The sequence below is a fragment of the Cricetulus griseus genome, chromosome 5 (assembly GCF_003668045.3).
Source record: "Cricetulus griseus strain 17A/GY chromosome 5, alternate assembly CriGri-PICRH-1.0, whole genome shotgun sequence".
NCBI lineage: Eukaryota > Metazoa > Chordata > Mammalia > Rodentia > Cricetidae > Cricetulus > Cricetulus griseus.
Genome location: NC_048598.1, coordinates 103,289,032 through 103,313,775, shown reverse-complemented (window position 1 = coordinate 103,313,775; position 24,744 = coordinate 103,289,032). Strand labels below are relative to the sequence as shown.

General features: G+C 43.7%; 1 protein-coding gene across 1 annotated transcript; it reads left to right on the top strand.

The window, feature by feature from the left end:
• The first annotated feature begins 32 nt into the window (after nucleotides 1-32).
• Ubr7 (ubiquitin protein ligase E3 component n-recognin 7) lies at nucleotides 33-19,894 on the top strand. The gene is made up of 11 exons (XM_027419168.1): nucleotides 33-182; nucleotides 2,708-2,841; nucleotides 3,274-3,334; nucleotides 5,112-5,207; nucleotides 7,682-7,735; nucleotides 8,163-8,268; nucleotides 9,947-10,155; nucleotides 11,016-11,165; nucleotides 12,060-12,222; nucleotides 13,805-13,866; nucleotides 17,851-19,894. Exons 1-11 carry the CDS (start codon nucleotides 33-35, stop codon nucleotides 17,941-17,943), a joined length of 1,278 nt encoding a protein of 425 aa, XP_027274969.1. The 3' UTR covers nucleotides 17,944-19,894.
• The last annotated feature ends 4,850 nt before the right edge of the window (nucleotides 19,895-24,744 follow it).

Genomic DNA, 24,744 nt, shown 5'->3' with positions numbered 1-24,744 from the left:
GGCCGCGCCGCGGAGCGCTGTGACAGTTGAGGATGGCCGGAGCGGAGAGCCCCGCCGGCTGCCCGGCGGAGCTGGAGCCCGTGGTGTCGCTGGTGGACGTGCTTGAGGAGGACGAGGAGCTGGAGAACGAGGCGTGCGCCGTCCTGGGCGCCAGCGACTCGGAGAAGTGCTCCTACTCGCAGGTGCGCGCGGCCCGCTGCACCCGCCGTTCTGCTGCTTCCCGCCCGCGGCGGCGGCGGCGGCGGCGGCGGCCGCCCCGGCTCCAGGGCTGCCCTTCACCCCGGGCTTCCACAGCCCCGGCCGGCCCTGCGGCCCTTTGATCCTCAGCTTGTCGCCAGCAGGGCTCTCCCTCCGCCCTGCCCGAGGCTCTCTGCAGGCTCCGGTCCCCGAGCAGCAGCAGCAGCAGCAGCAGGAGCAGCTCTGCCCTCCTCGTTGTCGCCTCTTGGTGGCCTGCTTTCCACGAGCTCGTCCTCGTGACTTCTCAAACCACCCCGATATTCTTCGCCCCACTCCTTCCACTCTTAAAGAAGCTTAATTGGGCACCAGGTGGGGGGGGGAGGGTGAGCAGAGCTAAAGGGAAGTGGGCTGGATTTGAAAAATGTGCCCGTGCAGTCTAGTTTAACTGCTAGCTGGTTTCTTTCTTTCTTTTTTCCTTCCCGGTAAAGTTCCGAGTGTATGTGTTGTGTGACAGACACCCCTTCTCCCTCCGGAGTAGATCGGAACCAAAACATCATGTGACCCTGGAAAGCCGAGAGAGGAGGAAAGGATCTGCTTGGCGCCTGTGCGACCTTGTAAACAAGAGTTGTTTGAGGGCCGGTGATGTAGGGTTTAGTGACGCATCCCGTACATCTAAGTACAAAAGTGGAGAAGGGTGGGTAGGAAGGCACCAACAGGATGAGAATTGGTGGAAGGAAGCAAGCTAGCTATGCCCGTGGGTGGAGTGGAAGACTGGGGAAGGAGGGAAAGAACTTGGAGTTACTGTGTGGTGTGGACTAAAGTCATAATGCTATTTGTCTTCGTTAACCAACTTGGGTTTGCACTGCAAAATTGTTGGGTTGTGGAATTAAATCTTGTATCCCAGAAATAGTCGCAGATGGTCACTGGCATTTAAATCAAAGGATCACCACTAAGACACACCCCACTTCCTTGGAAGGAGGAAAGAAAGGCTCCAAGCCTCTGTGTGAGCTGTTTCTTAACACCATTATCTTTATAAAATGTATTAACTAAGCATTTTTGTTGTTGGAGATAGGGTCTTATGTAAATCATACTTGCCCTGAATTCCTGATTCTCCTTCACTTGACAAGTACTGCTGGGATTGCAAGTGTACATTATCATGCCTGGCTGAAAATTTTGTTTTTTGTGTTTTTTGTTTTGTTTTGTTTTGTTTTTTGTTTTGTTTTTTGAGACAGAGTTGCAATGTGTGGTTCTAACTAGCCTGAAGCTCACTATGTAGGCCAGTCTGGCCTTGGACTCACAGAGATCCACCTTCCTCACAAGTGCTAGGGTTAAAAGCCTGGTCTCAAGTTTCTTGTTGTTTTTAACAGTCATAGTATAGACAGTTTTTTTTTTTTTAAGACTTTTTTTTTTGTGTGTGTGTGTGGGTATGCGTGTGAATGTAGGTGTCCTTGAGTCCAGAGGGATCTGATCGCCCTGGAGTTGGAGTTACAGGGGGTTTTGAGTTGCCATACATGAACACTAGGAACTCAGCACTAGTTCTCTGCAAGAACAGTGTGTGTTCTTAATCTCTGAGCCGTCTCTCTAACCTTAAGTTGATTCAGTAATTAAAAAAAAAAAAACTTAATTTACTGGTGTGTGTGTGTGTGTGTGTGTGTGTGTGTGTGTGTGTGTGTGTGTATCACAACATGGAAGACATCTGAAAAACCGTTGTGGAATCAGTTGTCTGTGCCACCTTTATGTGGGTTCTGGAGGGAATGCATGTTTCCGGGCTTATGCAGCCAGTGCCTTCACCCATGGAGTTATCTCATGGGCCCTACAGTTTTTATGTTGAAATAAAATAGAAATTTGTGTAGTTGGGCGGGCAAGAGTGCTCAGTAAGGTGCTTGCTGCAAAAGCACGAGGACCTTGGTCCCACCCCACAGACCCCATAAAAGCCAGGAGTGTTGATGTGTGCCTGTACTCCCCTCTGGAGAGGCGTGTGACCCCCCCCACCACCAGCATTTCTAAGTTTTAGCTGTTTTTCCTCAAACTTTAAATTTTTGAATATTTTAAACTTACAGATAACTTTCAGACTAGCATTGTGAATGTCTATATGCTTTGTATATGTATTGCATTTAAACACTTGTCTCTGTTGAATACACTTTCCCTTTTTTATTCTTCAGTACTCCACAGTAAAGAGCAGGCATCATTACACACTACTCTCCTAGGTGTTTTCCCACTCATCTCCCCCTAGAAAAAATGATTGTCTTTATGCATTGATTTTCCTCTTTGGTGGAATTACAAGCATTTTCTAAAATAGAATTGTGGTATTACTCTCCTAAACATATGTAAATTCACCTTTATTTTCTATGTTAAATGTTTAAAAATATCAACTTATTCACAGCTTTAAACTTCCTATTGATATAAGAAAAAAATTACATAAACCAAGCATCAGTATAGATCTGGAGTTTATAACAGTGTTTTGGTCCTTTGTTTCATAACTACATTTTCCCTTTTTTTCCTCTTTTGTGTGTGTGGGCTGACCACTCAGGGCTCAGTGAAGAGACAAGCACTGTATGCCTGTAGTACATGCACTCCAGAGGGAGAAGAACCAGCAGGAATTTGTCTAGCTTGCAGTTATGAATGCCATGGAAGTCATAAACTGTTTGAACTATATACAAAAAGGTAAAGCAGTTTTGCCAAATGTCTCCTGAATGTTTAAATTTGTTGCAACCACAATGCCTACTTAATCTTGCTTTTCATTCAGAGTAATTGCGTGTTGGTAAAATATAATATGGGAGGGAATGGTTATTTCACAGGCCTTTTAACATTTAATTATGGTTACTAGCTCATGCTACTCCCATCCTTTCCTTTCATTATTTCATTTGTTTGTGTGTGTGAGAGTGGTAAAGATATTTGTTTTTATATGTAGTGATGTCCAGAATTGTAGTCTTTTGTTGGTATTGTTGGAAAACTCCAAATAAGATATACAAACATCAAAAAGGTCACCACTATTTAGATTCTAGAAATGAGACAGAAAAGGAAGCTATAATTGCATTAGAAGAGTAGTTAATTTTAAAAGAAAACTTAAATATGTTCTTCCTCTTTTCTTAATAGAAATTTTCGTTGTGATTGTGGAAACAGCAAGTTTAAAAATTTGGAATGCAAATTATTTCCTGTAAGTAAGCATTGTGATTATAAATGTACTTGGGAGGGGCTGGAGAAATGGCAACCACTAAGAGCATATACTGCTCTTTCAAGGATCCAGTTCAGTTTCCAGCATCTACAGCTACCTGTAACTTCAGCTCCAAGGGATCTGACTCTTCTGGATTCTGTAGACACCTCAGTACACACATGCATCTACACTTGTGTGCATGCTTGCTTGAGCGCGAGTGTGCGAGCGCGCACACACACACACACACACACACACACACACACACACACAAATAAAAATAAATCCTTTTTTAAAATGCACCTAAGGAGCTGAGATTGGTATTTACCAAAGTTTAAAAACAAAACAAAGTATTCTTGAGTATTTTTTTTTTCAGATTTATTTGTTATTTATACAGCTTTCTGCCTACATGTATACATGCAAGCCAGAAGAGGGCATGAGATCTTTTTACAGGTGGTTGTGAGTCACCATGTGGTTGCTGGGAATTGAACTTTGGAAGAGCAGTCAGTGCTCTTAATCACTGAGCTATCTCTCCAGCCCCCGAGTATTTTCACTTTTATTTGGTTGGAAAAACTAGACAGGCAGTTAAGAGTGTACAATATATACTGCAGTTGATACTAAAAGTCTGGGAGATGTTCTTTAAGCTGATAGAGTTTTCTTGATTATGATCATCCATGTACTCTGAGGCTTTTAGAGCAAAGCATGTAACTGGATAAGGGCTTGGTAAGACTGTCTCAAAACAAAATAAAACTTTGCTGCCAAAAAAGCTGAAGGAAAATTACAGATGAAAAAGAAAGGAAGGAGAATGCCATGTTGTTCATTAATAATTGCTAAGACTTCCATGTTTTCTCCTTTATGATTATTTCTGATAATTTTCCTCCTTTTTGCCCCCTGATAACCTGAAGGTCTCGGCTTTTATACCTGCCTTTAAAGAAATGTCTTGAGGGTTGGAGAGCTGGATCAGAAGTTGAGAGCATGTATTGCTCCGAGTTTAATTCCCAGCACCCATCTCTGATGGGTTACAACTGCCTGTGACTCCAGCTCCAAGAGGATCTGACTCTTTTAGTCTCTACAGGCAGGCACCTGCACTCATCTGCACATACCTGTACACACACACACACACACACACTTAAAAATAATAAAAAGTAATCTTAAGCTTGGTGGTGGTGGTGCCTGCCTTTAATCCCAGCACTCGAGAGGCACAGGCAGGTAGATTTCTGTGTGTTTGAGGCCAGCCTGGTTTACAAAGTGAGTTCCAGAACTTCCAGGGCTACACAGAGAGACCCTGTCTCAGGGGGGAAAAAAGTGAAGACAAATATAGTGGTACTTACCTGTAATCTCAGCTCTGGGGAGGCAGAGACAGGCAAATCTTTGTGAGTTTAAGGCCAGCCTGGTCTATATAGTGAATTCCAGGACAGAGAAACCCTATCTCAAAAAACCATTAAAAAAAAAATAAAAGTGTCTTAAAATCCCAGTCAAGTGTTAATTTAAATAAGCTGATGGTCCACATGATTAATTTTGATCTCTGCTTTGTTGTATGAGTGTATTAAATAAATTTCCCCCAGTTGCTACAAAGAAGATAGAGAAAACAAGGTGTTTTTTGTCTCTAGCTTGAAAAGAGTATTTCTGTAATAGTGAACTTCTTTCTTCTGACTTGAAAGTTTATGACTAACTTGTAGGAAAATTCTTAATGCAGAGATTTCTTAAATGTATAAAATTTATGATGTATGAGATTGTGTCTAATATTAGACCATAATATGTACTGAAATTGACTTTCTTTTAGGACAAATCAAAGGTAAATTCTTGCAATAAATACAATGACAACTTTTTTGGATTATACTGCATTTGTAAGAGACCTTATCCTGACCCTGAAGATGAGGTGAGAGAATCAGAAGTTTAAAATGTGTGTCTCTAACTGCTATAAACCTGAACTGGGATATTGTTTTTGCTGTTTGTTTTGGATTTTTTTTTTTCATTTGAATATCGTAGGAATAAGATAGTGGAGAGGACTTTCTTGAGGCCAAAACTCCTTTCCTTCTCACTTGCCTATTCCACCCTCAGAAATTTCCTAAGAAATTGCAGTTTCTTTCCTTTGTGGAAGAAGATAAATATGCAAACAGGCTTCTTTTTATTTTAAATAACAGTGTAAGCAAAATCCCAGGGTTATTTTGAGCGTTCAGTTTTGCAACTAGCTTTTTTCACCAGTGTGTCATAGATCAGCTTCAATGGCTGACAGTGGACAGATCCAGCTGGGTGTGATAACTCATGCCTTTAGTTTTAGCATTCAGGAAATAGAGGCTGGAATATAGCCACAAGTTCAAGGTCAGCCTGACCCACACAATGGCCGCCAGGGCTACGCAGAGAGGCGTTGTCTTGAAAAGAAGAGAAAAGAAATAGGAGTCTGCCTTGTAGCTGCCGTAGTCAGTTAGCCTAACTTCTGTGGCAGAACGGCAGTATCTAGATTCACTGTAAAGCCTTCAGTGAACACCCACAGTCACATAACTATAGAGCATTCTAGGTATTACATAAAAGCACAGCTAGTGGTAGGTCCAAGGATATTTGTCTTTAAAATTGTCATCATGTCTACCAAAATAATTCAGCCAGTATTTTTTTTCCCCTTCTCTGTGTTTTTGTTTTCTTGAGACAGGGTCTTTCCAATGGTGAAAAAGGTGTGTATTTAGAATTAGCCAGCTGGACTAAGCTTAGATGATCCCAATTTTGTTGGCAACATCCAGAGTGTCAACATCCAGGAGCCAACCAAACTTATGCCTTCTTCTCTCAATCAGGCCTCATCTGGGTATTGACTTTGACCACATCAGTGTCATAGAGTTTCTTCATAGCCTGTTCTATCTGGGTCTTGCTAACCTTGTCATCCACAGGGAACACAAATATATTGTCTTCAGTCTTTATGGCTGCCTCAGTGGTCAGGGGAAATTTGATGATGGCATAAAGGTCAGGCTTGTATCTCCTGCCTTTTGTGAGGGTATTTAGGTTGCCTACAGAGCCTCTGGATCTTGGGCTGCTGGAAGGTGGGTGATGTCTGAATCTTTCTGTGGCACTGGATGCCTTTCAGCACTGCCTTCTTGGCTTTCAAGGCCTCATTTTTGTCTTCAGCTTTGGGAGAGCGGGAGTTTCCTCTTGCTTTCTGGGTGAAAAAGCAAATCCGGGTCTTATTATGGAGCCCTATCTGGCCTCAAACTTGGCTTCAAGTGCTGGCATCTCCTGGCAGTTTTTCCTAGCACTCTTATCATCAACCATATATATTATTAATCCTTTAAAATCTTGCCATGGTGACCCAGCCATTGTGGAGGCCATGCACACCTTTAATCCCACACTTGGGAGGCACAGGCAGGTGGATCTCTGTGAGTTTGAGGCCAGCCTGGTCTACAGAGTGAGTTCTTGAACAGCCAAGGCGACACAGAGAAACCCTGACTGGGGGTGGGTTTTTTTTTTTTTTTTTTTTTTTTTTTCTCCTGTTTGTGAATGAAATTGCACAGCTTCCTATGAGTTAGGGATATCTGTAATCTCTTCAGTGGCTTTCCATGTCCTTAATGTTTCGTTTGTATATTTACTGATCTGCAAGAGTATTTGTGTATGTAGAGGAATTAACTTCCATCTTTCATGCTTTTTAATCATCTGGGATGATAATTATTGAACCAAATTATATACAAGGGGAAATCAAAAGTATCTTTAACAAATATCTCTTAAAACTGGGTAATTTTAAGAATTGGGCAAGATGTTCTTTATAGCACTTTTGAAACAAAAGATGTCCTTCCTCTCTCCCAAAAAAGTAATAAATTGAGAGACAGAATCAAAACAAAACAAAACTGCTGTCTATTGAGTGTCCTTTTTTATTTATTTACTTATTTTTGCCTCTTAAGAAACCACCACAGGGGCTGGAGAGATGGCTCAGAGGTTAAGAGCACTGGCTGCCCTTCCTGAGGTCTTGAGTTCAATTCCCAGCAACCATATGGTGGCTAATAACCATCTATAATGAGATCTGGTGCCCTCTTGTGGTGTGCAGGCATATATGGCAGCAGCAGAATGTTGTATTCATAGTAAATAAATGAATCTTAAAAGAAAAAAAAAACACAGTAAAGGGACAGAAAAACATTAAGGTGTTAATTAGTTGGTATGTAAGCCTAAGATAAAGGGGAAATCATTCCCCACAGAACATATGTGTGATTTTCCTAGTGTTGGTTAGGAAGAAACTTTGATAACTGCAAACTACTTCGTGGATGGATTTCTCACAGAGTTGCTAGAGAATTACTTAATATCTAGTTCTACTGTGGGTCAGATTTACTTCATGCCCTAGAATTCAAAACAGTCATTAACAAAATGTTTTCTTGTCAGGTTCCAGATGAGATGATTCAGTGTGTGGTCTGTGAAGACTGGTTCCATGGCAGGGTAAGGGAAACTCTGACCTTTTAAGATGTGTTCCAGGGAACATTATGGTACATGCCTATCATTCTAGCACTTGGATGGAGAAAGATCAGGAGTTCAAGGCCACCCTCAGCTACTTGAGATCCTGGCTCAAAAATAAATAAATGACTCACTGGGTCAAAGAGCACATCTTGGAAAATCCTAGTATTTGGGAAGCAGAGACCGGCAGATCACTGTGAGCTCAAGGCCAGTCTGATTTATGTAGTGATTTCCAAACCCACCAAGGACTACACAATGAGACCCTGTCTCAGGAAAATATTCTTTTGTTGTATTTTACAGTCTCTTTGATAAAGATGTGATCAATGTACTTCTGCAGTGTCTGTTTATAAAACAACAGGCATTCTAGAGGACTTGGAGATCATAGGAAACATCTGGTTTTCTATATCCACAGCATCTCGGTGCCATTCCCCCGGAGAGTGGGGATTTCCAAGAGATGGTGTGCCAGGCTTGTATGGAACGCTGTTCTTTCTTGTGGGCGTATGCTGCCCAGTTGGCAGGTACGTGTTTCTGTGAGGTTGATGTGACACAAATTTGTACTTGTGAAATGTGTGTCTTCAATCTAGGATTTCTAGCAGCTATTTTTAACTGGACTTTAGGGAGATCTAGAAAACATCCAGCTATGTCCTTTTTCCACACAGTGCTTTTAGACTGGGTGAGAACCTACCAAGAACAAATGTGAACTTGGATGCTATGATGCAGAGTATTGACACAACCAGAGTTAGAGAAAGTGCAGGAGGAAGTTATTTGCATGGGGTTTTGAAAGATAAATAGAACTATAGTTAGTAGTTAAATATAAGACATGCTTTAAAGGGTTTGACATTGTAATTCTTGGGTTGTAACACATGCCTTAGACGTGCCAATAATAAATAAGGATTATACACAGTAAAGGTCAAGGTGCCAGATGTGAAGGGCATTGTTCATACACGAGCTTTCTGTTTGTCCTCACATGAAGAACATACAGGCTTCTCTAGGAACACTAATTGTACTTGTGAGGAAAGGAAGGACCTAATCACCTTTTTTGGGGCAGGGGGTATTTTCAGACAGGGTTTCTCTGTGTAGCTGTGGCTGTCCTGAAACTCACTCTAGACCAGCCAGGCTGGCCTCCAACTCAGAGATTGGTGTATCTCTGTCTCTGGAGTGCTGGGATTAAAGGCCTTCACCACCACTTCCCTTGCCCTAATCAACTTCTAAAGGCCCTACCTTTTAATGCAACTGCACTGGAGGTTGACTTTTAGCATTTGGATTTTGCAAAATGTATATATCCCACCTGTAGCAGTGAGGAAACAGCATATTATGTAGGTTACACACCAAGAAATGGAATAAAAACACAAGCTATCACAATGGGGGGTTGTCAGTGTACCACTTACACTGGACGTATTTTCTGCTGGACAAATTTCTGCTAATTTCTTGTCCTCACCTTTAAGGACTTTGAGCATAGAAGCCACAAGCAGCATAGCTATGCCTAAGATCTCTTCTTTCTACACTGGTTGCTCTTTCTGTTCATTGTCCTTCCAGATACAGATCAGTTTCCTGCAGACACTTGAGCTATATATATTTCCCACTGGGTTTTCTTTTTTGCTTTTGGCTGGTTGGTTGTTTTGTTTTGTTTGTAGTGCTAAGGATCAAATACAGACCCTCACACATGCTAGGCAAGAACTATCTTCTGAGCCACCCAGCCCTGTCTGGTTGTCTTTTTCAAGGTCTCTCTGTCATTCAGGCTGACCTCAAACCCTCGATCCTCATGTTTTCCTAGTCATCCCCTTCCCTGTTGGGTGCTTTACCCTAGATCGTAAGCCCATTACTCACCATTTGTCATTTACTGTCTGTCTCTAGACCCATTCTTTCTGACTCCCTCCTCCCAACTAAACACTTGTGTTTTTCAGAACTGTCTTTTTCCTGTTTCCCTGCCTACCACCTGTTTCTTTAGTTAGCCTTTCTTTTAACAGCTTTAGTATATCCTTTATGTATAAAGTGTTTATGTAGTGACTAATATTTTTTAATGAACCATTTATTTGGGTTAGACAGGCATAATGTTCAAAAGTAGTGCTAATTCCTTTCTTGTTATTACAGAGACTCGGGCCGCCTTTTTTCCTAGTCCAAGATATTTTAGAAGAATGTGATTTCTTGATCAGAGAGGCCAATACAGCTGTGTTATTTGTTTCCTTGAACCCACAGTCACCAAAGTATCTGCTGAAGATGATGGGCTGCTGCTGAATGTTGATGGCATGGGCGATCAAGAGGTTGTCAAGCCTGAAAATGGAGGTCACCAAGATAACACCCAAAAAGTGGATGTTCCAGAGCATGAAATGAATGCTGGCAAGGAAGTTAAAGCTGAGCAGCAGAGTGAGCCGTGTGCCAGCTCCAGCTCTGAGTCTGACCGCCAGGTAGTGTATGAACTTCAAGCCATATATATGTGAAGTGAAACTAAGGGTAGGATGATAGCATAGTCAGCTGAGTGCTTGGACCTGAGTGTGATCCTCAGGGATCATGAGAAAAGGGTGGGCATGGGCTGGGGAGGTGGCTCAGCTGGTACGGTGCTTGTCATACAAGCGTGAGGGTTTCAGTTCTTTAGCACCTGGGTAAAATAACAAAATGGCCAGGTGGGCATGATGGCACACATCTTTGATCCTAGCACTTAGGAGGCAGAGGCAGGAAGATCTCTGAGTCTGAAGCTGTTCTGGGGTACATAGCAAGTTCCAGGTTAACCCAAGTTGCATAGGGGTACCCTGTCTCAAACGACAGCCAAGCCTGGTACAGTATGCGCCTCTATCTCAGTGCTGGGAAGCTGGAGATGAGAGGATCCTTGGAGTTGGCTGATAGACATTCTGGCCAATCATTGAGCTCTAGGTTCAGTGAGAGACCCTGTTCCAAACACCAAAGTGGAGAAGTTCATTGAAGAAGACACTTGAATATCAATGGCCGTCTTTACACTCGTGAGCATGAATGTGGGTACACGCACACACAGCTGGTTAAAACCAATGGCAGTTGTTTCAGAAGACCTGGGGTTCAACTTCTAGAACGCACATGGTAGCTTACAACTATTGGTAACTCCAGTCCCTGGTAATTGGATATCCTCATAGCACTGGCATGTACATGGTACACCAATACAAATAAGAATACAATATTTTTTTAAACTTAAAAGTACAGAAACTCTCCAAAGCTACACACAGAAACCCTGTCTTGAAACCCCCCCTTCCAAAAAAAAGTACAGAAACTCACACTTCAAAACTTAATTTTATTTCAGACAGTGTTCAATAGTGAAAACACCAAAACCGAACTGAAGTCTGCCTGCAGACTTCAGGAGCTCCAAGCCAAGCAGTTTGTAAAGAAAGATGCTGCCACCTATTGGCCCCTGAACTGGCGCAGCAAGTTGTGCACCTGCCAAGACTGTATGGTGAGTGTGTGGCTCCACTTGGTGGTCATAGATTATGCAATGCACATTTTTTTTTTTTTTTTTTTTTTTTTTTTTTTTGTTCAGAGACAGGGTTTCTCTGTGGCTTTGGAGCCTATCCTGGAACTAGCTCTTGTAGACCAGGCTGGTCCTGAACTCACAGAAATCCATCTGCCTCTGCCTCCCGAGTGCTGGGACTAAAGACGTGTGCCGCCACTGCTCGGCCTTCACTGCACAATTCATTCATGGATTTATAGAGGCATTCAGGGGACACCTAATTTCCTATGGGCCAAAGATATAAAGCCACACTTGTAGACAGAGTTCCTGTAGAGGAAAATCAGAACTCTGTGATACTTTCTAGCAAGTTTTAGTAGAAAACACCAATTCTGCTGCTGCAGAGAGGGTTCAGTGGGTAAGAGTGTTTACTGCTCTCGTAGAGGACCCAAGTTCAGTTCCCAGCACCCTCATGCTGGCTCACAAGGGTGTGTGTTCCAGCTGCAGGAGATCTGATAGCTGCTTTTGATATTTGTGGGCACTGCCTGCATGTGGTGCGCTGACAATGTGTACAGGCGGAATACCCAAGCACATAAAGTAAAATAAAGAAAACCCACCAATTGTTTTCTTTGTATCGTAGAATTGCTCAGAAACCTAAGAGCTTGCAAATTGGTAAACTAGTAGATTTTAAATTCAGACTGCACAGACCAGATGTCCTGTGGAACTCAGAAGATTTCTGAAAAAGATCTGGGCCAAAAGTATAAATTCACCAGGCAACTTCGAAACTCACAATTTTCTAGGTGTGAATTTAAAAATGAATAAAGTTGTTAGCTCTCTGAATTTGACTTTCTGAAATGACATTATAATGGGGAGACTGACTTTTTTTTTTTTTTTTTTTTAAAGAAAATGTATGGAGAACTAGATGTCCTGTTCCTGACAGATGAATATGATACCGTTTTGGCTTATGAGAACAAAGGCAAGAGTGCACAGGCGTCTGATAGAAGGGACCCTTTAATGGACACCCTGAGCAGCATGAACAGAGTCCAGCAAGTGGAACTTATTTGTGGTGAGTACTGTTTATAACGTTTCCTTCACTGTGCAGGAAAATATATAAAGATAATAAACATGTTTCTAACTTTAGGAAGCAAAAATTAAAATTATAATTATATATTAGAGCTTTAGCTAGTTTGATTTTTAATATGCTGAATAGTTAATTGCTGTTACCAACAGTTCACTAGCATTCCGTGCTAGAATAATGTTTAAGACCACCGTGGGTTTGGCACACCTTTAATCCCAGCACTTAGGTAAATGCAGGAGGATCTCTGTGAGTTTGAGGCCAGCCTGGTCTATTGTGAGCTTCAGGATAGCCAGGCCTATGTAGAGAGACTGTCTCTAAAAAGGAAGAAAGGAAGAAAGAAAGAAAAAGAAAGAAAGAAAGAAAGAAGAAGCTACAACATGTACTATTTTAATTAAGGGTATTGCTACCTGAACACAGAATAATAGAAAGGTGTTTCATCCTTGTAAAGTAATTTACATTGAGCGTTGTATCCCACCTTGGGAAATATGACAGCTTTTGAAGAGTTCTCTTGGGTTGCTTGAATGATTCATAAGAAGCCGTTAGAAGGGATGGGGCCGTGGCGGGGGGGGGGGGGGGGGGGTTATGGGAGGGAGAGGGAACTGGGATTGATCTGTAAAATAAGATTGTTTCTAGATTAAATAAAATTTATAAAAAAGAAGAAGAAGGGGAAATAGCCCTGGGCCCCAGCATGCTCTCGTGATACCAGTGGTTCAGTCTTGGCCACTTTCCACCTGGAGTCACAATCTTGTGTCCCTTCTTAACATTGATCATTTCTCTTTCATTTGTAACCAATTGGTGGGTTTTTGTTTGTTTGTTTGTTTGTTTGTTTGTTTTTTGCCTTTATTAGACTCAAAACTTTAAAGTTTCTTCTTAGGCAGTGCACAAGCAATAAGCTTCATTATAATATTTTCATATGCATTTATCACTGTGCTTGGGTGTATTTGTGTGTGTGTGTGTGTGTGTGTGAGAGAGAGAGAGAGAGAGAGAGAGAGAGAGAGAGAGAGAGAGAGAGAGAGAGAGAGATCCAGAGGCCCTAAGACTGAAGGTTTCTTCAGTGATAGGTAGGGGCTTTGTTGAGGTTCTTCAGCTGTGCTAGCACATGTGAATTTGGGTGAGCACATGGTTTAAAGCTGGCTGATTTAAAGGTTACTTGAGGGCTCTATTGATTGCGAGAAATAGGGAGACCTTTACAGAAGTCTCAGCTAGTCTGTATGGAGTAGTATTTCCAGGGCATGTTTGTTGTTTGTTTGTTTGCTTTTTCAGTTTTTTTGAGACAGGGTTTCTTTGTGTAGCTCCAGCTGTCCTGGAACTAGCTCTTGAGACCAGGCTAGCCTCAAACTCAGAAATCCACCTGCCTCTGCCTCCCAAGTGCTGGGATTAAAGGTGTGCACCACCATTGCCTGTGTTACTGTTAAACATAAAGCCCGGAGGTGAGATAAATGGGAAGAAGTTTCTCTGCATTTAACTAAGAAAATATATGTGTTAAACTGTTAACAAACTTACCTATCAATGGCAGATGTTTTGTTTTTAAAGTATAAGTCCTATCTGAACTTTTTGTTGTTTGATTTAGAATACAATGATTTGAAGACTGAACTTAAAGACTATCTGAAGAGATTTGCTGATGAAGGCACGGTATGTTGGGTTAAAGAACCTTAATCATAGTGTCATAAGTTTGAAATTAACTGTTTATTTTTCTCTAATGTTAAAAAATTGTGCAACCTAAATTGAGTACTGGGATTTTTTTAAAAAAAACTTTTTTGTTTGTATTTTGAAACAGTGTAGCCTTGTATGGCTTCACATTTTCCAGTTGTCTGACTCAGTCTCCCAAATGCTGGAATCACAAGGGTATACTCCCATGCCTGGCTGAGTAGCTGAAAGTTTAATGGAGAAACTACTAGTTGGCAGGCCAAGGAAGGTTCTGTAAGGACAGTGAGGCATCTGGGGTCCTTCCCATCCCCGAATGTGGGCAGAACAGTCACATAGGGTCTGACAAGGGGCTGCAAGGGAGCATTAGGAGGAGTCTGTTCATACAGAGCCTTGCGTGGGATAGAGGAAGATAACTGGGCAGAAACAGTTAAAATAGGATTCTGAGAGATCCAGAATTAGGACTCTTCTAACAGGCTGAAGAATATCTTACTTAGTCTGTACTTATTGTCGTTGTGTTTTAGAGATTTTATTTATTTTTATTTTATGTGTATGAGTGTTTGCCTCCATGTATGAATGTGTACCACATGCATGTCTGGTCTCCAAGGAGGCCAGATGAGGGAGTTAGATGCCCTGGAACTAGAATTGTGGGTGCTGGGAATCAAGCCCAGGTCCTCTGCAGGAGCAGCCAGTGCTCTTAGCTGAACCATCCGCAGCAGTCTGTGCCTTTAAACATGACTAGATAATGGATAATGCTGTAAAACAGAGTTCTTGATAAGTTATGGGTGCTTCCTAGTGTTCACTATTCAAGTGTGTGACAGAGCTTCACCTTTGTCTCCATGGCCTGAGGCTGTCTTTGTAAGTGGTTAGGGTCTTGTCTTGCTTTCAATCAAGGTAGCTGGGTGATGCCCTTGGGGTGCAGTGCTACCATCCTCTTGGAATCAGTCCTGATCCTTGTGGATGACCAAGGTCATGCTTCTGGGTTTCTAGCCAGGGGCTCTGATGCTGCTTCTATAAAATGAGTTGTGATATCAGATGCTAAAAGTCTTGCCCCAAATGGTTCAGGTTTTGTTGTTGAGAGAGTCTCACTGTATAATGGTGGCTACCCTGGAACTCTCTTGGTAGATCAGGCTGGCCTTGAACTCACAGAGATCCACTTTTCTTGGGCTCAGTGCTCAGTTCCATTTTCTCGGTTTTTAGAGCTAGCCCTACTTGCCCACATCTTGTAGGTTACAGCTGTGCTTTCTTTCTTTGCTGCAGAGTCTCTACTTGAGCTTTTTCCTGCTAGAAGTGAGATGTGTCATGGGTCCAGTGGGGCTTTAGTCTCCTGTGTAACCTCTGCATCTCCAGACTCTCAGGGTGTTTTAGAGAGCCAGGTCACACTCTGACTCTGGTGTAGTTTGTGGTCACCATGCTCTGTACTAATTTTATCATGCAATCTTAAAGTCATATCAGAGCGGCTGGGAGATGACTTAGCAGGAAAGAGCTCATGCTGTGCAACTCCTGAGCTTATGGAAAAGCTGGGCATAAGTGCACACACCTGTAACCCAGTGCAGACAAGGATTGTAGGGCCTTCCTGGCCACCGGCTAGCTCCAGCTTTAGTGAGAGATCTTGCCTCAAGGGAATAGTATAGCAGGATACCTACATCCTCCTGGGGCTTCTGTTTGTGTGTATACACTCCCCACTTTGTTTCTTTCTCAAATCATATTAGAAAAAAAGATAACGTCTTTTTCAGTTACAATTTGAAACTATTTTATACAGAGGAAATTTTGTATCTGATGTGATGACTTAAAAATTCAGAAAGCGTAATTTTAAAAATTATTTGGAGCAAGCCAGGTGTGGTGGTGTATATCTTTAATTCCAGAATTCCAGTACCTGGAGGCAGAGGCAGGTGGATCTCTGTTAGTGGGTTCCAGGACAGCCAGGGCTACATAGTGAAATCCTGTCTCCAAAGGAGTAAACAATTATGTGGGGGGCTGGAGAGATGGCTCATCAGTTAGGAAGGCTGCTCTTCCAGAGGATCTGGGTTTAATTCTTAGCACCCATGTGGCAGGCAGCTCATAACTGTCTGTAAATCCAGTTCCAGGAGATCCAACACCTTCTGGCTTCTGTGGGCATTAAACACATATGATGCACAGACCTATATGCAAGCAAAACACACATACACATAAAATAATAATGCTTTTTTTTTTTTTTAATTATTTGGGTGGCTAGTTCGATGGCTCATTGGGTAAAGACACCTGTCACCAGGCTTGACAACCTGGATTTTTCCTGGGCACTCACATGGTGGATGGAGAGAACTGACTCTTGAAAGTTGTTCTGTGACCTCTGCACATGTGCTTCCCGTGGTAAATAAACAAACATGACTGACTTCTAGAATTCAGAATTTGACTCTGATGTGTGTGGGCTTAGGTATCCTACCACAGTATCCAGGGATAGATAGTATTTCCTTTCTTTGGTTGTTTCTCTGGGTAGGCTTGGTTGTCCTGGAACTCTCTCTGTAGACCAGGCTGGCCTTGAACTCACAGAGATCCACCTGCCTCTGCCTCCCAAGTGCTGGGATTAAAGGCGTGCGCCACCACGGCCTGCCCGATAGTGTTCTCCTTTCATAGCTTGCTGTCAATGTTTGTAACCCAGGTCAGGACAAATCCTTTTGCTCGTGTGAGTTCAAGTGCTCTCCCTTTCTCCCCCTTAACTTCCCTGCCCGCCTATCCTTCTCCCAATAAGCATATGTGTTCCTTTGTATTTAAAAATAGACTAAGAAACCTCTATCTTGTGATGGCTGCAGTGGACTCAGAGCTTTAAGTCCATTGCCCATAACCTCCATAACTTAGATTTCGAGGTTTTTTTTTCTGCCATCCATTTTTCTGTTGATTTCTGTAGCAATCATCATTAATTTTAGACTCAAGATACAAAAGGGTTTTTTGGTTTGTTTCTTTTCTTTTTCTTTTTTCTTTTTTTCTTTTTAAAGGAAAGATATTCATTCTCCAATCAGTGCAGAAAAAAGCACAAATCCAGGTTGGCATGGTGATACGACAGACACCTTTATTCCCAGAATTTGGGAGGCAGAGGCAGGCTATTTCTTTGTACTCTGAGTCAGCCAGAGTTATATAATAAGACCCTGCATCAAATAAAACAAAAAAGCACAAATGTAGAGCAGGGCAGACTAAGTCTTCTTTCCTGGGGGGTGCTGATGAGCACATGCAGAGTGACTGCAGGCCTCGGGGCCATGTGTGTCAGGGCTGTCGTGGTTCCGCTAACTCTTACTGAGAATGGACTATGAGCTTCATAGACTGAGGCTGGGCTGATCTTCCAGTTGCCCTGTTAGATGGGCACTGCTTTTATTATTTTCCCTGTGGAGATGCTGAAGGAGGTGGTGCAAGCTGAGGTTTGAATCTTTCTGTCCTGCTGCCTGGATGTGTGACCGAGTGGTCAGCCTCCGTGGCCTCAGTGAGCATGTTTGCAAAAAGATGCTGTTAACTACACACAAATATGCAGAGGCCTCTGTCAAGTGTGGTTTGACTTGGGATTTGTCCCCCTGCAGTGAAGGGAAAGCAGGGGCCACTTAGTAAAGACTCCTTCAAGTTGTAAATCTGTCACTCTTGTCGTGACAGCCTGTGATCACTGCATGTGTCCCGTGTTCCCCACTCTGGTGCTTGCTAGCTTAGGTGCCTACAGATGGTTTCAGATGGCAGTGAGCTTACCCACTTGTAATCTTGCAGTGAGTGCATGGGGCGCCTGCAATTCTCTTTTGTTTTGTTCTTGTGGTTTTGAAACTGGGTTTCGTTATGTAGCCCAGGCTGGCCTTGAACTGTGGCTGTCTTCCTACACTGGGATTACAGACTGCACCAGGTTGGCTCCTCTGGTTCTGGAATTAACCAGTGGGCTATTTTGCTGGCTTGTGAGCTCTCTGACCTTTTGTTGCTATTGCAGAATGTGCTCCCTTTCAAACCTTGGCTTTTCATCAACAGGTTGTTAAGAGAGAGGACATTCAGCAGTTCTTTGAAGAATTTCAGTCTAAAAAGAGAAGGAGAGTGGATGGGCTGCAGTATTACTGCAGCTAGAGGGGAGTGCCTGCTTCCTCATTCAGTGAAAATGCCACTGTTCCAGAATAAAGAGACCTGTGTCACACTTGGTTCCCTTTCCGTCCTCCTGTGGCCTCAAGCCCCCATCTCAACAGTAGCCGCAGTGTTTATGCTGCTGTCTCTACAGCATCCTCGATGACTCAGCGAAACGCACCTCATCCCACAGACTCCAGCTTTCCTGTCCGGATACCCAGGGGTTTTGCTTATGTTTTAAGATGTTTGATTTGATCTTGAGAAAGCAAATTGGTTTCTTTTTTTGGCAATGTGTTCCATGACTCCCAAATGTGTGTCCACAGGCTGTTGCCCCCTGGGTCCTCTCTGTCTTGCAGGTTCTCTTCCTGTCAGCTCAAACCTCTGTGGGGGGCCATCCCTTCTGCCCCCATGATCACAGTGCCTTGGGGCACAGCTTCCTCAAGCCTGCTCTTCAGAGTCCTCACTGCTTCCTGAGGTTTGCTCGTGGCCTGAAGGGATTTGTGATTTCTCTGGACCAGCGTTCAGAGCACCAGGCTTGATGTTCAGGTGCTGATGTCTGTTGTGGACAGGGAGGTTGACTCATGGCAGGATTGAGGAAGCAAGCCTTTGTTCTGAATTTCACTGATGAATTTAAAGTGAAATTTTGCCCCATTCTTTTGGCACTTAGACATCAGCTTTAGTACTGTAATGCTCCCAGGGCTTCCAGGGAATCCACCCATATCTGAATCCCTTTGCTGCTGCCTAAAATGACCAGATCCCACCCCATGGGTGCTTTCCAGAGTCCTCTGGTTTCTTATGTTATCAGGGATATGCATAAGCATATATTAAAAACGGACCTATTTTGATACAGTTGGAACCTCAGTAAGTTATTTTTCCCCTTGAATCTGTGCTGAAGGCAAAAATACTGACTGACCTTAATGGTGGTGAGTGGGCCAGTGTTACTGAAGATTCCAGAGAAAGCCCTCAGCCACACAAAATGCCAGGTTTTGTGTGTGTGTGCACAGCTCCTCCCCTCCTGAATGAAGTCTGAAGAGTCTCATGGATTGTTGTCTAAAAATCCACGTTTGAGGGAAGTCTTCTGGCTGGTGTGAAATCTTTTTAAAGTTCCCTCTGTCTATGTGGAAAATATCTTTTGATCTACAAAGCCCTAAGTTGTCCCCTTGAGAGAAACAATGTCTTCCCTAGCACACTGGGGTACATTAAAGGCATTTTAGGCCATATGTTGGTGTGGATTTTTTTGTGTATGTGCAGCAGTTGTATGCATGAGTGCTTACCAATTCCTCATAAGACAAAGGAGAGCCTACAGATGAGGAAATGGCATGGCTCCTGTGCTGTGGCCTGTAGCCTCCCTCCTAATGACAGGCCCTGTGAAAGCTGGTATGAGGAACTGGAAGGCTCCTGGCTGCAGGCAATGCCTGTGTACACTGAGCTGGCCTCCTGGAGAGGACTCAGTTAAAAACCTCAGCTGCCTAAGGCCTGGGGATCTTCCAAGTCTGAGGGTACCTTGAATTTGAGAGTTGCACTTTCCATGTTCCATCATGTCCTCAAAGTTTATATCTTCCCAGGTGTCCCACTTGACTACAAAAATGTTCCTGTCTGCCTGTGGCAGGTCAGAACCATGGCTCGGCAGCAGCGTTAGTGAGCAGCAGCAATACAGATGCCCATGCTGAAGGGCTTGTCTAAGAAAGGCTCTCTACTTAACCAGAAAACCTCTTTTTGTACCTGTTCACAACTGATTTTCTTACCGACTTGGGCTGTCTCTTCTCGTAGAGATGGTTTGGGCCAACCTGTGGCAGTTGATATTAATGCATGTTTTATGCAAAACAAAAATGTGATACTAGTTACTTTTCAGGAATTCTGGCATTGTATGTACATTTTTGTAGAAATTACTACTGGATTTAACATATTTCAATCAGGTTTCTGTAAAATCCAAATTAAACCAATTTAAAATAGTTGATTTTCTGCTTGTTCTTGGTCATGGTGTTTTTGTTGTTGTTGTTGTTGTTTGTTTTTGACTCTCTTTCTGGTCCTGTTTAAATCTACCCTGCTTCCATCTGCGGGTGGTGAGAGACTGAGCTAGAGTTTCAGCCCACAGCTCTCCTACCCTGGGCCCTGGTTCAAAACTGGAGGCAGTTCATTCTGTTCCAGCCAGTCTATAAAATGGGCCCTTGGTGTGGGGGAACCGTGATGGGGGAAGTGCTTCTTTGTATGTGTTTGTCTTACTGGATGATAAATAAAGTACTGTTTGGCCAATGAGGCAGCGAGTTAGGCGGGACTAGGAGTCAAGGAGGATTCTGGGAAATGTAGTAAAGAAGTGGTGATCCGCAGGAAGTGACATAGCAGGGAGACTCATATATAAACAAGGGCAAGAAGGAAGTGGGCCCCTTCTCTCTTCCTCCAGAGTCGTCATGTGATCCTGGGATGAGGACACCAATGGAAGGCATCCTCTATAAGTCTTATAAAATATATAGATTTATGATAATTAAGACTGAGCTAACAGATGAGAAATCCTAGTCATTGGCCAAGCAGCATTTGTACCTAGTAGAAGTCTTTGTATATTATTTGGGGCCCTAATGTAGCTAGCGGAACTCAAGCGGGTGGCAGAAAGATTCATCATAACAGAACCGCTCAGCAGAGTTAAGAGAGTTTGCTGCCCAAGTATAATCTGAGTTCAAAAACCCGAAATCTCAGTACAGTCATGCTATCACATCTGCAGCTCCAGCACAGTGGGTGGGGAAAGGAAGACTGCAGGGGCTACCTGCCTAGGTCCAAGTTCAGTGATGGACCTTGTCACAGAACGATGGAAAGAATGCTATGCCCACGGTGAGTTAGGTGAAGGAAGTCTTCTCTGCCCTTATGCTGCTTCCCTAGCTAAAACTGATGAAAGTGTCCTTGGTGCCAGGAAAACTGGTTCTCATCTCCTAGAAGACTGGTGAAGCAGAAGGGGCAAGTCAAAGAAGTGGTCTAGTCAGTCGTCCTGTGGAAGGTCAGTAATGTATGGGGAACCAACCTAGCAGAATTCCCAGGAGCCAGTAGGACTGTCTTATAATCATGTCACCTTAAAGCTGAGACTGTTGATGGCTTTTTAAAAATTTTATTTATTTTATTTTTCACCAGTAAGCTACATAGCAGCCCATGGCATTATAATAGCTAGCTTCCCTGTATGATATTCAGGGACAGGAGGTGATCTCAAAGGAAAACCTTTGTCCACTGGCAACATCACACAGAACAAACAAAGCAGATGGCAGTAGGGTGGCAGCAGAGCTGAGGACATGTGGACTTGGATCAGTTAGGATGAGAGGAAAGGGGTCTCTGGTTCCACCAGTCAGCTTGAGGACAAACAGAAACAGCCCCCTGCAGAGCCCAGTGCTCACAACTCAGATGCAGCCACATCAGACCATATTTAGCCACATGAGAGGTGGGGATGAAAGGGCTTGGGCAGGTGCCAGAGAACGAACACCAACATGGAAGGATGAGCTAGAGGCAGGCTGGGGAAAGTGGCTAATGAGATGGGAAGAAACCAGGACAACATCACAGAACTGTGGGTGTCATGGTGTCTGGTGGTAGGCAGAGGGAAGAGGGAAAGGGCCTGTTGAGGTTCTGTAATCTCTAAACTGACAAGAAATAAGAATAAGAGCTAGGCCGGGCATTGGTGGCACACACCTTTAATCCCAGCACTCGGGAGGCAGAGGCAGGCGGATCCCTGTGAATTCGAGGCCAGCCTGGTCTACAAGAGCTAGTTCCAGGACAGCCTCCAAAAAGCCACCAAGAAACCCTGTCTTGAAAAAAAAAAAAAAAAAGAAAAAAAAAAAAAAAAAAAAAGAAAAGAAAAGAGCTAAGACAGATGAGCCTCCATACTCTCTGATGAAGCTGACTGGATGATGTGAGCACCTGCTCTAAAGTCCCAGACATAACCTGCTGGCAGAGCCTCCTTAGCCAGCAAGCCAAAGGAGGGTACGGTGCTCAGGGCAGGAGTGCTGTGGGATGTCTTTCTGTATGCTGTGAATATGTGTTGCTTTCACTGGTTGATAAATAAAGCTGCTTTGGCCCATGGCAAGACAGGATAGAGTGAGGTGGGAAATCCAAGCAGAGATACAGGAAAAGAAGGGCAAAGTCTGGGAGATGCCAGCTAGCCGCCAAGGAAGCAAGCCATGTAGAAAGTGAGGTAACAAGCTACGAACCACATGGCAAAGTGTAAATTAAAAAATAGGGGTTTACTTAAATGTAAGAGCTAGGTAATAATAAGCCTGAGTTATTGGCCAAGCATTTATAAGTAATATTAAGCTCCAGAGTGGTTATTTGGTTACTGGTGGACAGGAGAGAAATCTCCAATTACATAGGAGGGCTCCCAAGTGGCATGGGATGGGCCCAGAGCAATTCAGAGTATGGTAGGGCAGAGGACAGATGAGAGAGGTGGGGGTACATGGCGAAGAGAGGTAAGACAAAATAATGACATTGGGAAGTAACTGAGGCACACGGGGAGGACAGCTGCAGGATTGTTGGATTAGAAACTCATGGGAGCACAGCATAGGGAGACCATGAGAAGTAGGAACTGTGAGAAGGTGGGTTGGAGTGTCTAAGAGGGGAATAACACTGGAGGAAGATGAGATTGGCTCCCAAAAAGGCATTGGTTTCCCCCAAAGGTTAGGGAGTTAGGACTGAGCTGGAGGCTACACAGGTAAAAGCTCTCCGAAGCTTCACTAGTTTGGGTAATGTTCTGGCTCTGGGGCTTTCTACCATAACTGGGCCCAGCACATGAAACAGATGTGTCCATCACTTGCAGTTCAGTGGCCAGAAACAGATAGTGGCTGACAACTCTCGGTAGGTTGTCCTGGAGGGGACAGGAAGATGATGGAGGCCAGAGCTCCACAGAAATTAATGTAGAGTATTGAATGGAGAACTTGAGAAGGCATTACTGACAGGAGGAGAGAGTGGTGTGGGATTTGAAAGAAAATGGCCCCCAAAGGTAGTGGCCTTGTTGGAAGAAGTGTGTCACTGTGGAGGCAGGCTTTGAGGTCTCAAATATGCTCAAGCCATATTCAGTGAGCCAAACCACTTCCTATTGCCTGTAAGCCAAGATGTAGGATACTAGTCTACTTCTCCAGCACCACATCTGCACACCATATTGCACCATGATGATAATGGCCTTATCCTCTGAAAATGTAAGCCACCCCAATTATATGTTTTTTCTTTGTAAGAGTTGCCATGGTCATGGTGTTTCTTCACAGCAATAGAAATTCTAACACATATGGGGCTGAGAGCAGGAGGGAGTGAAGAGTTCAAGGTGGAGCCCTTGGGGAAAGGAGCCCTAATAAGGCTGCTGCAGGGGCTGGAGAGACTGCTCAATGGTTAAGAACATTAGCTGGTCTTCCAGAGATCTTGAGTTCAATCCCCAACAATCACATGATGGTTCACAACCATCTGTAATGAGATCTGGTGCCTTCTGGCCTGCAGACAGACTTACAGGCAGAATACTGTATACATAATAAATCTTAAAAAAGAAAAAAGGGCTGCTCCTGCTGTGGCCTATAGGGCTTGTAATGTGAGGTCAAGAGAGGCTGAAACCTGGCCATGAGTATATGAAGGGTGTGGCAGGGTGGGGGGAGACGATTGTAAATAGTAGGACAACTACAAGGTGTGGGGTTGTTAAAGAGGCTGACACCACCCGCTGCCCTCCCTGTATCCCAATTGGAAGAAAGCACAAGAAAGTCCATTTCCTGGAGAGGGTCAGGAAGCGAGACATGGGACCATGACCTCAGCTACAGCAAGAGGAAGGTGGAAAGCTGGAGAGGCTGGGGCAGGGGTAGGAGGGATGGAGGATTTCACCAGAATCCAGGACTTCAAGAGAGCAAGAATGACAAGCATAAGGGCCAGGTGACTACAGGGTGCCAAGAACATAATACCAGATACCCTGGGAATGGCAGGAGACTCTAGGGCCTCTCTGGGGCCATCCACTCTCCAACTAACCAGTGAATTCTCAAGGTCTTTGGTAGTCTATCAGAATGCAGAGAAAAGGGAAGAACGGTTTTTACTCCCAAAGGTCTGGGAGACATTTATATCTAATAGAAGATTCCAGAAATGGAAGCTATTAATATAGCTGGAGAGATTGAAGAGTGAGGAATTTCAGGAGAATACAACAGATTCCCCTGGGCCTCTGCAGTAGTCCTGTGAAGTAGGAGTTAGGGAAGTGTCCCTTCTCTTAAGGATGGGGATGAGACAGTTTATCATGGTGAGTTGAAGGTCATAAGACCCATACATCAAGTCCATAACCAGTGTTTTGTAAATAAACCACATCAGGAATGAGGAGTCTGGGGTTTGGGTGCTTAGTCCTAGACGTCATGATGAGTATGCAGCAGAGAAAGTGTCCCATAGGGTTGTCCCGTGAACCTCATCTATGGAGGCTCTTCTTCCTCAAGAGTTTCCTGGCTTCCCCTTCCTCACCTTCATCCCAGCTCTGCCACAATCCAGCTGTGGCTACTAGCATACTAGTAAACCGGTGCAGCTCCCCACTGTTCTGAGATGTCACTATAGCTCTAAATCAGAGGCTGTCTGTAGGATGTGGCTCAGGCTGCTGGGGAGACCTTCCAAGAGGATAAACATCTTATGACCGAGGGAGTGGGCAGGCTGGAACATAAGACTGGGTGAGGCTCCCAATAAATCCCAGTGACATGATAGATCAGTGTCAGATAAATCATTTGGAACTTTGGGTTGTTAGTACCAGTTTGGCAGATAAGAAGGGCAAGACCCTGCAACCTATTTTGCCCTATATATCAGAGTACATCTCTCAAATCTGCACAAGTGGAGCAA

What these genes read in the sequence shown, in the direction of transcription:
- Ubr7 (XM_027419168.1), top strand. Translation starts at nt 33, where the DNA reads ATGGCCGGAGCGGAGAGCCCCGCCGGCTGCCCGGCGGAGCTGGAGCCC. An exon ending in TGGAATGCAAATTATTTCCT is followed by an intron (nt 3,335 to 5,111) that starts GTAAGTAAGCAT and finishes ACTTTCTTTTAG; the next exon opens with GACAAATCAAAGGTAAATTC. An exon ending in ATCCTGACCCTGAAGATGAG is followed by an intron (nt 5,208 to 7,681) that starts GTGAGAGAATCA and finishes TTTTCTTGTCAG; the next exon opens with GTTCCAGATGAGATGATTCA.